This window comes from Artibeus jamaicensis, unplaced genomic scaffold, assembly GCF_021234435.1.
Source record: "Artibeus jamaicensis isolate MK-2021 breed Jamaican fruit bat unplaced genomic scaffold, CSHL_Jam_final contig_519, whole genome shotgun sequence".
In the NCBI taxonomy this organism is placed as follows: Eukaryota; Metazoa; Chordata; class Mammalia; order Chiroptera; family Phyllostomidae; genus Artibeus; species Artibeus jamaicensis.
In genome coordinates, this window is record NW_026521871.1 from 52,848,334 (window position 1) to 52,863,472 (window position 15,139).

A 15,139-nucleotide genomic window follows, 5' to 3' on the forward strand; every position below is an offset into this window, starting at 1 on the left:
TCCTTGTCGCCTTCCTGCTGCCCCCACTTGTATAGCCTTTAGCACACAACTCCTGCCTGTAGGACTAACCAACTTCCAAGTCCAGTTTGTGGAGGTTCACGAGGGTAAACCTGGGGAGGACCTGAAGGAAACTGAGCAGCAGAACCCCTGGCTGGGTCTGGAGGAGGGAAAACAACGGGCGGGGCCCTGGGGTGTGTCCTCGGGACAGAGAAGGGACCCAGGCACTGACAGGGGCCTGCACTGCACCGCCTACCTCGGCTCCTCCAGAGTGTCCTTTTTGGATACAGAGGTAGAATTCAGATACTAACATTTAAACAAGGGGAAAAAACCTAAAACTAAAGTTAAAGCTCAAAACCGTAACACGCAAGCATGCGAATATGTCACTTTAAGAGTTATTGCTGTGCCAAGCCTGAAAGTGCCGCATCCGTCATAAAGACAACTCTGCTTCTGCCCTTAAAGTCTTGGAGCGTGTTTGGGCGACAGCCAGCTCAACACAAACACCTGTTGGCCGGGGAGCTGGAGACTCGCCATCCCTGGGCTTGCCAGCTTAGGGTGACCCGGCATGTAAATAATATCGTTTGGGTCACAGCGCCCACCTGTCATCTCAATTGTATCTTTATTCTCTCAGACTAGCTGCCAGAATCTTTTTTTTTTTTTTTTTCATCTTTAAATCTCTGAACTCGTGGGTATAATCATATGTGAATGCTTCGGCGCTTTGTGGGTGTCCGTACTGACGCTGAACTGTCCCATTTGGCCAGTGGGGACACCTAAGCCAAGCTGACCCCTCGTCAAAGATCCTGTTGTAAAGAGTGGGATTTGGTCGACCTCGGTGAAGTGAAGACTCCCACCTCGGGTGAGCGGAGCGAAGAACGTTCACTTGTGTCCCCAGCACATGTGTGATCCGAGGCAAGCGGGAAGCACGGGCTTTGGTACTCGGGAGGGGCCGTTACTATGGTTTTTGCCTCGTGGCCAGGCAAGGTTTCCTGAAGAAGCGTGTGTGTTGGGAGTGGAGGAGGGCATGCTTCCCCTTCTGGTATTTCTGGTGTCCTAACGAATGCATTAGATTTTGTTTCAATGATTGTTATGACTTGAAAACTGCGTGAATGCTCTCTGTGTGTGTTTTCTTTTTAAACCTGTTCATAAAAAACTTGTCATTTCCTCCTCCCTCAACTCTGGCTACTACCCTTCTATCCTCTTCACCTGTGCCTCTGACTGTTCTGACCATCTCCTGTCGGTGGGATCAGGAGGTACTGGCCCTTCTGTGACTGACGTATTTCACTCAGAGGACTGTCCTCCAGGTTCATCCATGTGGTCACGTGTTACAGGGTTTCTTCTTTGCTGAGGCTAAATAATACTCCATCCTGTGTTATCACACTTTCCTTATCCATTTACCGACACGCATCGTATCTGAGTTGGACGAGATGCATGGGTTCTGAATCTCCGCTTTACCATATTGTACGTTATGCCTGTATAGAACAGTACCATGTTGTATACTCCAGAATCTGTTAAGAGTGTAGTTTTCCTGTTGTGTTCTTACCCCAATAAAATTGAAAAAAAGCAGCCTGTTTTGTCACACCTTCTCACTCCTTCCCCTGTGTGATTTTACACGTGCCTGTCCTTGTCTGTGACTTTCATGCGCCCTATAGACAGGACCCCACCCCGTCCACAGGTGGCTGGGCCAATGGGAAGTGAGCAGAAGGGACCCCACTATTAAAACTTCCCTCACAAGCTGCAATGGCCTCAGGTGTGGTTAACCAGAGGCAAAGTCGCCTAGGGCCACCAAGGGGGGATGCTCCGTGAGAGAAGTCACCTGGGTGTGCAAGCGGCCTGGCCCTGGGTGTGGTGAGTGACTAAGGTTAGCAACTTCTTCAGACTTTGCTGCCTTGGCAGCATGTGTGACCTCGACCCCGGGTGCCCTCACCTCCTTGGGACATCCTCGCTGCCTCGGTGCCGTGCCCTGTCTTCACCGTCCCCTCTCTCTAATGCCCTCTTCCCCTGCTCGGCTGGTCTGCTGACTAGTGGACGCCCCACCCAGGGACACGGTGCTGGCCTCCTCTCTCCCAAGTGCCCATCCCTCATGCACGTCTCTCAGAGCCCCTTCCTTGGCACCCCCTCTCTCCTCCCCATCGATCCCACCCACTCCTACCCCCTTTTTCTGCCCCCAGTTATCTCCTTACAGGACAGGGCCACACATCTTCCCCGGGGCAGACAGGGGTGGGAGGAGTTGAGTGGGGACCAGAGCGGCAGGGTTGACTCTGCCACTCTCGGGGAGCCCTGGGGACCGTGTGCAGCCCCCATGGCAGCGGTTTCCTTTAGAAACACGGGGCGCTTAACACCTCTTTGCCCTCAGCCTCAGGTTATGGTTGCCGGCTCTGGGGCAACAGGAAAAGCCCCACATAATATCCTGTTATGCACGGAGCTGACTATGGAGTGGCAGGTGTGACCTGACCCCCAGAGGGCACCGCGCGCCTACTGTGCACTTTGATCGGCCCATTGGACTTCTGTTACTGAACTTCAGGTTGCATCAGCCCACGTCTGGCAGTGATTGGGGGAAAAACACACAAAAAGCAGAGAGCAGACTCTCCAGGGAGTTAAGGGGTCCCCACCAAGGGATGAGGTGGACGGTCTGCAAGTGTCTTGGTTGATGATTTCTTTCACAGGGCGTGGGGACCTGGTGCATGGGTTGGGGGAAGGGCTGTCCTGGGAAGGGTCTGAGGACAACAGGAATAGAGAGGACAGCACAGTGACCTCCCAGCTCTGCTCATCGTGACAGGTATCTGGAGCAGAAGGTGAGGGGTGATGGGGGACACAGGCCCCAGCATCATTGCCAGCACATGGGTGGCTTCCTCCTTGATGGCATTATCAGAGCACTGATGGTAAGATTCAAAACATGCTGTCCGCATTAGAGCACGGTGTCCACATTAGTGTGCGATGTCTGCACTAGCGAGCCCTGAAAGAAGCCCAGCTGTGTCACAGAGCTCTGTCACACACATGACACCATTCTGTTGAACAGAAGGAGCCAGGCATAAAGGGGCAGAGTCTGGCCTGTGATGCCACTTACATGACATTGAAGGACAGGCACATCACATCCCCGACGTGGAAGTCAGAGTGGCCCTGGCCGCTGGACAGGCACGAGAGCATCTGCCAGAGTGACTGGGCAAGTCCCTGTCCTTTTGACCCAGGTGGCGGATGCATGGTACACGCTTGGCAAAACCTCACCACGCTGTCCCCCTACAATGTGTGTGCTCTGCCCCAGGCAATGTATAGCTCAGTAAAAATAATGAAAAGATATAAAAAATGCTTAATAATGTGAAGAAACGCCTATGAGATAGTCTTCAGTATGAAAAGAAAAAGAGTAACACACAGAGCTGGCATGAACAGGAGAACAATGAATCAAAAAGGAAGTGCAAGAAAAGGTCTGGATTAAAACGCACCTTATGTTGAGAGAGGTTGTTTTGCTATTGTAAGAATATGCCTGGTTTGTTTCCCACTTTCTATTTTCCTGTTCTTCCTAACTTCACACAGTGAGCATGTGTTGGTTTTATAATTCGACATTTGTTTTAAGAACTAAAGGATGCATTCGCGATTTTTGCAGCCCATCTCACTGCTGACTGACGTCCCCCAGGTCAACTCGAGCCCCAGGTGTGTCCGTGGGAGCTGCTGGGTGGCTGGGCTCCGGCTCACTGTGTTCCTGCAGGTGACCCTTCGGACCCGAGGCGAAGGCTGGATGTTGTCCCCACCCGCAGACAATGCTCAGAGCGCGTGGTCCAGAGCTGGTGTGAGCGAGGAACGTGGGGGCTAGAACCCCAAGTACAGCAGCTGTTTAAAAACTGGCAGGGCCCCAAAGAAGGGCCTGCATGAGACACCCTCCAACACAGACATCCAGTCAAGGGTGACAAACCAGTCGAAAGATCATTTCTGAGGAGGGGGATCTGAATGCCACACATGAGAACAGAGCCCGGAGGAAGGGAAGGGACAGAGTTAAAAGAGAAGCAGAGACCAGGAAACTGAGTCACAGCACACCAAACGGCTAATGTGGCCTCACTGTAGTTACGTCCTTTGTCCTTTCACCGATGAAACGCTGAAGAAGTTTCCAGGGGTTCTCACTTCCTTGTGGGTCCTGGGGATGAATCCCTATCCCAAGGGGTGACCTCCACTCTCCTCCGGACCCAGAAACCAGAGGGGGTAATGTATGCTGCTGAGCTGTGATTCCTTGTTTCCCCCTGTAAATCTTCACCTTATCCCCACCCCCCCCCCACCCCGGTATGTGTTTCCCGAACCCATGTGGCCATGGAGTCATTTACTGTTTTAGTGGGGAGCTGCCGTCGGGACCCCCCCAGGCCTACAACATCACTTGACAGAGGAGGAAATGGAAACTGAGAGAGGAATAACATCTTGCCCAGAGCACAGTGGGAGCCGGCGGCAGTCTGGGCGAGCCCGCTCCATTGCTCCATGCTGCCCTCTAGGGGTGAGCGTCATAAACTCAGCCCTTCCGAGGGTGGACACAGACAGCCGGCGAAGGGCAGGTCTGTGTGGGGAAATTCCGCAAACTACCGCGGCCTCAGACGGAAAAGTCACGTTTGTCCAGCAGCAACCTGAGCGTTCTACACGAGTGTACTACAAGCAAACACCAGCCTGCCCTTCCCAGAACCAAAACCGTTACCTGCTTTCTGTGACATTTTATACTCATTGATTCACTACCCATTTTGTGAACTCTTTCTAAAGCATACTTTATATTTCACTGCTTAAATATCCCACAGGAGACAGGTTTCTCCAAAAGGCTCTACGCTCGTGACCTCATTTGATTTTTTCCTGGTACATAGTTAAATACCATATAAGTGATAGATATTAACATCATTTTTCTAAGCTCTGTTGAAAAACTCCAGGCCACCTAAAATTTTCCCTCCCTTTTTTTTGTTCCCATCCCCCCACCCCCACCCCTTCATCAGCTTCTTCTCTAATCTATGGGTCTATGTATCATTTCATCTTGGCCACAGACCTATCAAGTAGGTTTGTGTGTTTGGTTTTTTGCCCTACATCACAGATAAACAGAAACCAAAGCCTGGAGAGTTTCACTCACTTGTCCAGATCAAATAGTGAACAGCGAAGCTGGGTTTAAATCCAGCCGCATGACCACAGAGTTGGGCTCTCAGTCATTGCCTCTTGAATTACACGGGCTGGATGGACTTGAATGTCTTTATGGTTTCCTGTCCCGGTGAGGGTCACCAGGTGTTGGGCTCTGCAGTAACACAAACATGGGTCCCTCCACAGGCTAGTTCTGTGCTCTCCCGGCCTCTCCAGAGTCCTTTGCTCCTGTTCTCCAGGCACCAGGCAGTAGTTTCGTGGACCCTTTCAGCGTCTCACTTGCTGATACTAAGCAGCTGCACGCAAGGACCGCAGGGAGCCAGTTCTGTGAGAATTTTATCAAACAAACCTCTCTAAGGAAGGATCCCTTAATGACTAAGAGTCTGAGGTTTACTGAATGTCTATTATGTGCTCAATTCTGCACTTGGATGCCTCATGTAATCCTCCCAACAAAACCTTGAAGCAACTACCGCCAGCCCCTGTGGCAGGCGCCTCCCCAGGCCTGGGGTCCCCTGGGCCTTCGTGCAGATCACAGCCTTCTCGGTCTAGAGCAGAGGGAAGGGAAGCCCTTAGAGGGTGCTCCTGAGGCTCAGGCACGACTCTGCTGTGTTCTCAGCTGTGTTGTCAACCGAGGTTCTTATGGTAAGTCACCAACCACCAAGAAAGCTTGATGTAACCACCCGTGACATCCTCATATAATCCTGAATTTGATCCTATTCTTCTGGCATTTGCTGCCCATTTTATGTTGAAAATTTCTCCTACATCCAGATAGACCTCGGAGTGAGAATCCTGCCATCTGTATACCTGGTATAACATAGGCATCTATCAGTGTCTGCTGGTTTGGAGGGCTGCAAAACAGTGAATAGGTAGAGAAAAAATTGTAATGATGTGTCCCACTAGATACCCGAGAGAAAAGTGGGCCGCATGGTTAGCTCACAGGTGAACCTGTAATGTTAAAATGCCTTAGACAACCAGCTGTATTACAGAGAAGAATCGTGCTGGGTGGTGAGCACATGTGTGAGTTGTGGTAGGCAAGGGGGATGAAAGAAGGGTGGATAAAAGGGATGCAAAGTATTCATGGGGTGAATAGGCAATATTCCTCTCTGAAGTTCAAGTTGTTCAAGTGGCTTTCTTTGATGACAAATACCAAGAGGATGCAAATGTCTTGCCCTTTTAGCCTCCCTACCAATAAGCCATGTGGTCTTTTACAAATCATTTGCCTCTTGGACAGCAGGCCTTTTTGGTTTTTTGGGTTTTCAGTAAAATGGGGTCTCTGGACTAGATACATGTGCATTAATCTCCTTTCATTCTATTTCCTAACAGACTCTGCCTGGTTGAATCAACAGAGAAACAAAAGAGGAGAGTGCAACCAGGGAAGCCTGCAAATAAGCTTCCCAACCAGAGAACAACTCTCCAGTCTATTTAAAGCTAAATTTTTTTTTTTAAAAAAAGGAAAAGAAAAGAAAAGGAGAACTATTTACTGACTTTTTTTTTTGCCCTGCAACATACGTAGGCATTAGAACTCCACCCCCCTTTTAGTAGAAACCATGCGTTTCCTACTTGTCTGCTACTATATATTCAGTTTGCTCAGCTCAGCTGGTAAGAGGATCTGAGACATCCGCTCTCCCCACAAGACACTGCCCGGTAAGTCACCTCTCAGCCACTTTGATTATTAGCTCAGCGCCTGTGAGGACCACAGGCCTTTACAGGAAACCCATAGAAGACATTAAACAAAAAAACAGGTGCTCACAGAACTATCTTAGAATATAATCTTTAAAATAAGGGTTGGAATTTAGAATGGGCTTCAAACAGCGATAGCATCAAAGATCCAAAATATGTTTATGAATGAAAGATCTTAAAGGGGACGATATCATCTCTGTAAAAGCCCTCACCTTTCAAAAGAAAGATTTTTCCAGAGAAGTAATTCTTGGCCAAAATCTTAGTAGAGACTGTCTTTTGATAAGGAGAACTAAAACCTCCAGGCAGGGTGCCCTTTGAATATGCACCCGACCAGAAGTTGTGTCTAACTCTGGTTCTTTGGGGTGTTTTATTTCCCAGAAAAGAGGAAGGCTAAAAATTGTCCAAATTAACATCATCACAAACACGAAATCAAGTTTCCCTTTACTGTGTGAGCTCTGCGGCACATGGTAGTGCATGATAGTCTTTGGGGCTCAGAATTTAAAGGGGAAATTTGGGGGGTGCTTCTCCCAGCTGCCTAGGATTAACTGGAGGGAATTTTCAGTCCAGAGGTGGAACTGTTCTTCAGTAGACCAGACAAGCCGGTGGATTCTGAGGGAACTGAGCTAACCCAGAAGGTATGGCAGTCAATGGGACATTTTCCACTCAGACATTTCTTGTGGACGTTGAGATCCCAGGAATGATAAACCCAAACTTCAGAGGAAAAGGGGCAATACCAGCCTGGCTTTTCCAAATGGCTGTTGGCTCTTATGACCTTCTCTGGGGACCCAGCACCAGCCCGTTCCTTTCTGACTACATGGAGGTGCCAGTGGCTGGTCCTGCTCTTTGGTTCTCTCACCAGGGAGTGAGAACCAGGGTGACGTGGTGGGTAAGGGCAGGCTGCCTGTGTTTGAAATCCATTGCTTCCCAGATGTATGTTTCTGGGGAGGTTCCTCCCTGGGCTTTGAGTCCTCCTCTGCAAAATGGGGACGATAATGTGACCTGCCTCCCCGGGTGACCTTGATGATTAGTTGAATAACTGGATGTGAAGCCTAGAAGAGTGGTTGGCCAGCATCGTGCCCTTGGGAGATATTAATGATCACAGCGCACCCGAAGTGATGCTCACCTGAGCACACTCCAGGGACATGGAAGCTCCAGCATAGGTTGTTAGACAGTGTTGAACAGACGGTGCCAGACTCAGTTTCTCTGAATAGTTATCAAAGCTTCGTTACTCTGTGAGGCTGTGGAGCACCAGGGTTCACTGGGTGAGGTGCTGCCTACATCTCTTTCCCCAGACAGAGTGAGGGAAGCCAGCAGGGAGACTTTCCCTTATTACAAAACTCCACTGTTTGGGGAAAACAAAAAGGGGAGCTCAGTTAGATGTAGAAGTCTCTCTATCGATTTTAAGGACCTATTCATATACAAGATGGCTTGCATTGCACTCCTGGTGGATCACTACACACCTTCTAGGACTTCCTAAAAGATCACTGTTTCCTTATTTGCAGGGTGGAGCAAGATGGATTATGTCATGTCAACCACAGTGGATTACATCGATTACGCTCTGTCGGTGCCCTGCCATAAAACCGACGTGAGAGCCATCGCAGCCAAGCTCCTGCCTCCGCTGTACACGCTGGTGTTCATCTCTGGTTTTGTGGGCAACCTGCTGGTCGTCCTCACCCTGATAAACTGCAAGAAGCTGAAGAGCATGACTGACATCTACCTGCTCAACCTCGCCATCTCCGACCTGCTCTTCCTCCTCACCATCCCGTTCTGGGCTTACTACGCTGCGGACCAGTGGGTCTTTGGGAACGGAGCGTGTCAGCTTTTGACAGGGTTCTATTTAATCGGCTTCTTCTCTGGAATCTTCTTCATCATCCTCTTGACAATCGACAGGTACCTGGCGATCGTCCATGCTGTGTTTGCTATAAAAGCCAGGACGGTCACGTTTGGGGTGGTGACAAGCGGGATCACGTGGGTGGTCGCTGTGCTGGCCTCTCTCCCAGGAATCATCTTCACCAAATCCCAAAAAGAGGGTTCTCGTCTGACGTGCAGCCCTCATTACCCAACCAATAATTATCATTTCTGGAAGAGTTTCCAGACCTTAAAGATGGTCATCTTGGGCCTGGTCCTGCCTCTGCTCGTCATGGTCATCTGCTACTCAGGGATCCTGAAGACCCTGCTCCGGTGTCGGAACGAGAAGAAGAGGCACAAGGCGATGAGGCTCATCTTCGTGATCATGATCGGTTACTTCCTTTTCTGGACCCCCTACAACATCACCATGCTTCTGAACACCTTCCAGAACGCCTTTGGCCTGAACAACTGCAGTAGCTCCAATAGGCTGGACCAAGCCATGCAGGTGACGGAGACCCTGGGGATGACACACTGCTGCATCAACCCCATCATCTACGCCTTCGTCGGCGAGAAGTTCAGAAACCACCTGGCATTCTTGTTCCGAAAGCACATCGCCAGACGCCTCTGCAAACGCTGTCTGATCCTCCAGCGAGAGGCTCCCGAGCGCGGAAGCTCCGTCTACACCCGATCCACGGGGGAGCAGGAACTCTCTACTGGCCTGTGACCCGAACTTGGCTTTTAGACACACACTGGGGGGCAGGAGCAGTTATTTTAAAAAGGAAGTTGCTATCACGGTGGGTCCGAGATCAGTCCATCTATCTGGAATCTGCTGGGAGGGTGGTAAATACTTTGGGCCCATGGATTCCAGAATCCTGAATCAAAACATGTGGGGGAAACAGCCACCTGGCCATCTCCCCTCCACGTACTTCCACCGTTGGCGGACTGTCCCTTCACTGTGAAAGTTCATTAGGAAACCAAAATCCCCAGGGAATTGCTGATTCTTGAGTTCGGTTACCCAGCCAGGAACGACTGACAGAATCAAGAAACGTGTTGTATCATTTCTTTCTGCACAGGCCAACGCACAGGTGGCAAATGTGTTTAAAACGGGTCCTTGTCTTGCCGTGGGGAGAAGAGACATGAACAGGATCTGTCGTGAGAGGCCGTCTCCCTCCTGTGATTTCCTCCAAGGTGGGTTACCAGTTCCACAGCTGCTCAGCGCCAGGTGGAGCCCTGTGGCCAGCTGAGCGCCGGCAGAGCTTCTTCGGTGAGGGGGGGATGGCTGGGGCATCGGCTGTCAGCGGAAGAGAGGAAAGCAGAGCTCCAGACTGCAGGCAGCAAAGACACAGTGGGGTACGGTGCAGGCTGGGTTATGAGGAACCCAGGCAGCACTGCTCCCCCAGGTCTGAGAGCAGAGATGGGGCCCTGGCGGTGTGGCAGGAGGCTCACTCCATGCCCTGAGGATGACCTGGAAAGGTGCACATGTGGGGCAGGGAGCCCAGCAACAAGCAGGTCTGGGTGAGGGGCCTCCGCGTGGGTCGAGGCAGCTGGGGGGGTGCTCACTCACAGTGTTTGAGATTAGAGTCAGCAGAACTGGGCCCACTTGGGTGGGTGGCGAGGGGCACAGAGGAGTCGGAGAGACCCTGGGCTTCAAACTTGCAGATTGGAGATGCCCTAAAAGAGACTACAAGCATGGAAGGGAGGGGAGGTTCAGGTGGAAATCGGGAGGGTAGGTGAAGAGGTTGGGTCGCTTTTGTGAGCTCACAGGCAGCCCTTCACGATGGGCTCATTCTCAGAAATGCCTTCCCCCCACCCGAGTTCGATCACGAGGCATCTCCCGGAGGCTTTGAGACAACACGCGTTTGGGAATGCACGGGCCTAGGGTCCAGGAACACTTCCGGGTCGGGTAGCACATAGTTCATGAAAACCCAGCACTTTGCAGGCATGAGCCCAGAAGTGAGGGAAGCCCAGATGGCCTGGTGTCTGCCTGCCACACACTCATCACTGTTTAAGTATCGCCGTCCAGACAGAATTATATCAACAGGCAGAAGGGAGAAGAGACACACTCATCGGGAAACAAGCTGTCTCCAGCTTCAGAAACCACCAAAGCACAGCTTGCCAACCTCTGTGTTCTGGGCCGAGCGTGGGGCCTTCAGACACCCCTTCCAGTGCCCCCTCCAGACAAACGATCCCCAAACACTAAGGGAGCCGTGCGGTTCCGAGGGAGAGTGGTGGGCTTTGTTTCATTCTGCAGTCGCCACTTTTCTTATCTTGCACATGAGAATGTTTTGAAACTGGGACAGCCGAAACCATGGCAACAAACCTGAGGTGAAGAAGCACGAAGGAGTGAGAATGAGATCAAGGTGTCAGAATAACAGGAGGTGTTACTGGGCTTTCTCAGACCCTGAAACCTGAACCTTGAGGGTTGTGGTTGTCAACTGCAAGTGACTGGGAGCGCCTGTCCCTCTGGTCTAGAGACTGTTGGGAGGGCCTCCCAGCACCGGACCCAGCCTCCGGGTGGGTTTGGGCTTCTGATCTTTGTCTGTGTGTACATATGTATATGATATTCTTATGTATGTAGAAGTTACAAATTGCTTGGAAGAAAATATGCGTCTAATAAAACCACACTCTAAACTAATTGATTGGCTGGTGTAGCTCAGTGGACTGAGCACCGGCCTGTAAACCGAAAGGCCGCTGGTTCAAATCCCAGTCAGGGCACATGCCTGGGTTGGGGGCCAGGTCCCCAGTTGGGGGGCCTGGGAGAGGCAATGAATCAATGTGTCTCTCTTACATCAATGTTTCTCTCCCTCTCTTTTTCCCTCCCTTCCCTCTCTCTAACAAAGTGAATACATACAATCTTTTTAAAAAATAAAATTAAATAACCTCTTGTATTCCTGTTCTTTTGATCAGGTGTACATTTACAGCGTAGCACATAAAATTGTAAGAGCATTTTGTAAGTAGCTGTTTGGGAAAATGTCACACACATATTGAGAATTGTATCTGTTTTTAAATATTTTTTAAAACTGACCCTGTACCTGGGTCAAATGGCCAGAATACTTTGTATTTGAAGATGCTGTCCCAGGATGGAGTTTCTGAGCAACCGAGCCCAAAAATGTTCACGTTTCAAATTTAATTCTGCAACGCCAGGAAAAGAATTGACACGTGCTTTTAAAGAAGAAAACCCACGCGGCTCACGCACGCGGCAGCTGTGTGTGTTTGAGCGTGAGCGCAGCGTGTGGTGCCACAGCCTCGGTGGGACACAGAAGGATGGGCTGGTTGCTACAAAGGTTGCTTTTCTTCCCTTTAAAGTCCCTCCCAACAACCTGGCTGTCACTGCGGTGATGACGAGGGTTCCCGTGTGGGTTTCTGTGCATGTGTCTCTTATCCTGACAGAGGACAGGTGCTCCAGGTGGAGGGGAGGCAATGGGCTGCCAGCACTCATAGCTGGGAACACACCGTTTTTCATCCTGCTGTGCTCTCCCCTTCCAGCAGGTGGCAGAAGAGCCAGCGACCATCCCGCTTGGAGGTCCATGAAATGGGCAGAAGGCAAGGACGGCTGGTGCGGGCTCTTAGGATACTAACTTCTCCCAAACAGCATTGAAGGGCTGCCTTCCATCTGCTAGGCCAAAAGGAGGCATGAGCCAAGGAAAGCAGAGAGGCGGCAGGGGTTAGAGGGGAGGGCTGAGGGAGAAGGGAGATCTGCCTGTACAGCAAGGGCAGCTGCAGAGGGAGCTTGGAAGGTGTCCGTTTTTAAGGCTGATAAGAAGTGACTCCAGAATTAACATGAAGAAATAGCTACTGGGGCCCATCCCCCCCCCAGCTCCCCGTCCCCATTTCTTCACTCCTGGTTTGCCCGGACCCTCCACTGCCCACTCCTCTCTGGAGTTCTGACTCCCTTCACCTCCCCGTCATGGAACGTACCCTGCTCTCAACGCAGGGGCCCCTGCCAAGGAGGGCACAGTGTGCAGACCACAGATAAAGTCCAAGAAGGGTGACCGTCCTCCCCGGGGAGGGGCTGAGGCACAAATTCACGAGCAAGAATTCTGCTGACACTTGTGTTCTAAGGGCTCCTGCGTTTAAACAGCTCGACGTTAAAATGCGTGGCCACGATTAGGATCACACGTCCAAGTCGATTCTTTTCTGTCAGAGGGGAGGACGGACTCCCAAACAAACATCAACTCAAGGGTTAACTTTCCCGAGGATGCATCCGGCTCACCAGCTACGGGGGAGGCGGGAAGCGGGAGAACACGGACAACATGGGGACTTTCTAACTGCCCTCCCCACCAGTCTGACACAGCCCCTCACAGGCCCAGCGGGGAATGTCCATCAGGCGAGAGTGGACAGAAAAGGCCGAAATGGGAGGGCACGTCCACAGCCCCTTTGCTTTTGGACAAAATTCGCTCCAGAAATCTTGCTCATACTTTTCCAAAACGTTGTCAGACTTTAATGTTTTAGATTATATATGCCATAATTGTGCCAAATTCTCCTCCGTCAAGCATTTTTACAAGTCTTAACTTCTGTGTGATTCTGTATTGTTACCACTTTAATGTGATTCTAAGTTCTGTGTCCTTGTCAGTTGGCCGTGTTTCAGGAATTGTTTCATTTTTGTTTCTTCTTCTGAGAGTGGTAACTAGTTCTTTTAAGTATAGGTGTAGAAGTCTTTTTCAAACGTGTTTCAACAGAAAGGCTGCAAAGGCAAGAAGAGTTTAGGGCTCTACTGCCACCCTGTGGCCGCTTTAGCAAACCAACAAGGGGGGGAAGCAGGGAGCAATGCAGGGAGCGAAGATGGGGCGGTTTTCCCGCGCAGCTGTTTCAGGTTTGTCTCTGCGGGCACTCCCGTGGTGCTGTGTCCGCAGAACCAGAGGAACCTGGGGGGAGGACATAAGTGGGCGCCTGCAGGGAAGCGAAGGTCCCGGCTTGCCCCTGCCAATCCCTGCAGACCACTGAACTCACCATCTTGCAACAAGGTCAGAAAAGGTCTGGTGACAAAACTTGTTCCTAGTCCCTGAAATGCCACAAGCCCCTTCCACACATCTCTGGCAGGTGCCAAGTGCTTGAAGCCATCAAATGTGGTTGGGATGTAGCTGATTTTCACTCACACCCTCCTGTCTCCCTCACTGTTATCGCCGTTTTGATCACTCTTACGGATCATACCATTTGAAACCAGAAAGGTTGTAAAGACCAGCCCGCCCAACCCACTGACTGTACAGAGGATGAGCAGAGCCCCCCACCCCACCTCCAACCCCCACCCCCACCCCCCTGCCAGCCCCCGAGTTGCTGGTATAACAGGTGTAAGCATTAAGGTCATGCTGTTTCCCCTCCGCACGTGGGCAGCCAGCGGAGAGCCCCTGCGTACGTAGTATAGGTGGGAACAGGACGGATGGGTCTGGAATTCAGGGGGGCCATGCTTAATCTAGGCTGCACACTGCAGTCATGGCACTGGGGGGGGGGCAGTTACTAACAGTGACACCTGACTCCCACCCCCAGGGATTCTGATTGAATCAGGGCTGCAACATGGCCTGTGCATTTTTGACCTCTAGAGGTCCCTGAGGGTTCTAAGTGTAGCAGGTCCAAAAAACCCCTGCTTCCAGCCCATCCTGCTGAGCCTCTGGGGCCAGGGCTGCTGTCCCGGGAAGACCTGACCTGGCTGGAAGCGGGTGAAATCCAGCAAGAGTCTCGATTGCGCTCCTGATGTTTGCAACGGAATATGAGCACTGTCTTCCCGCCGGCTGGTCTTTAAAGCATGTGAAGGGAGTTCACTGGCAATATAAAATATCTGTATTGGAGCCTCTACGTATTTCCTGTTCATGGCTGGGTTTGGATTATGCTTTGACTCGCTTGTTCCAAGTGAACTATCGAAAAAGTGGGGTGTCTGGTGCCCGTGCTGAGCTTGTGGGTTCAAATTCCAGAGGGCATCTCTTTTGCAGAAAAGGGGGTACTGTGGGGGATGCTTTACCAGTGAATACAGATCTCGCCTATGTTGGTGAACAGATTCCTCCCCCCCACCACTTTCTCCTTCCCCCGGGGAACCATCCCTTCGATTCTGTCCCATAAAACACTTGCCCTAACAAGTTGGAAAAGTCTGGAAGTCTGTGTCAGCCCTGAAGAAGGCAACGATAATTCTGTAGTTAATTTTTACCTCTTAGTTACAATTAATATTCAATATTATATTAGTTTCTAGTAAACCAAGTAGGGGTTAGACATTTATAAAACTTCCAAAGTGATGCCCCAGGTAAGTCTAGTGCCCTCTGACACTGTACATCGTTACGACGATATTATTGATTCTATTCCCTGTGTTGTTCTTTGGACCCCCTTCACTGTTTTGTAGGTGTCGACTGTATTTCTTAGTCCCTTCACCTTCTCCACCAGCCCTCTGGTGCCCTGAATACAGGAAGAAGATGCAGCACGCATACGGTGGAATATCACTCAGCCATTAAAAAAAGAATGGGGTCTTACGGTTGTGACGGCATGGATGGACCTAGAGGGTGTTGAGCTGAGTGAAACAGGTTGGACAGAGAAAGACAAACAG

The 15,139-nt window shown here is 50.8% G+C and overlaps 1 protein-coding gene across 2 annotated transcripts; it reads left to right on the plus strand.

The window, feature by feature from the left end:
• Positions 1 to 6,631: 6,631 nt before the first annotated feature.
• Positions 6,632 to 11,248, plus strand: LOC119037678 (C-C chemokine receptor type 5-like). 2 transcript variants are annotated; one of them, XR_008392377.1, is made up of 3 exons: positions 6,632 to 6,729; positions 8,268 to 9,407; positions 9,687 to 11,248. XR_008392377.1 is itself a non-coding variant. In XM_037129974.2 (2 exons), the coding sequence occupies exon 2, from the start codon at positions 8,279 to 8,281 to the stop codon at positions 9,335 to 9,337; it is 1,059 nt and encodes a 352-aa protein (XP_036985869.2). In that variant the 5' UTR covers positions 6,632 to 6,729; positions 8,268 to 8,278; the 3' UTR covers positions 9,338 to 11,248. The 2 variants fall into 2 exon arrangements, 1 of the variants encoding a protein (XP_036985869.2); XM_037129974.2 differs by having other exon boundaries at positions 8,268 to 11,248.
• Positions 11,249 to 15,139: the final 3,891 nt, after the last annotated feature.

Excerpts from the sequence above, each read along its gene's own strand:
- LOC119037678 (XM_037129974.2), top strand. The coding sequence starts at position 8,279 with ATGGATTATGTCATGTCAACCACAGTGGATTACATCGATTACGCTCTG.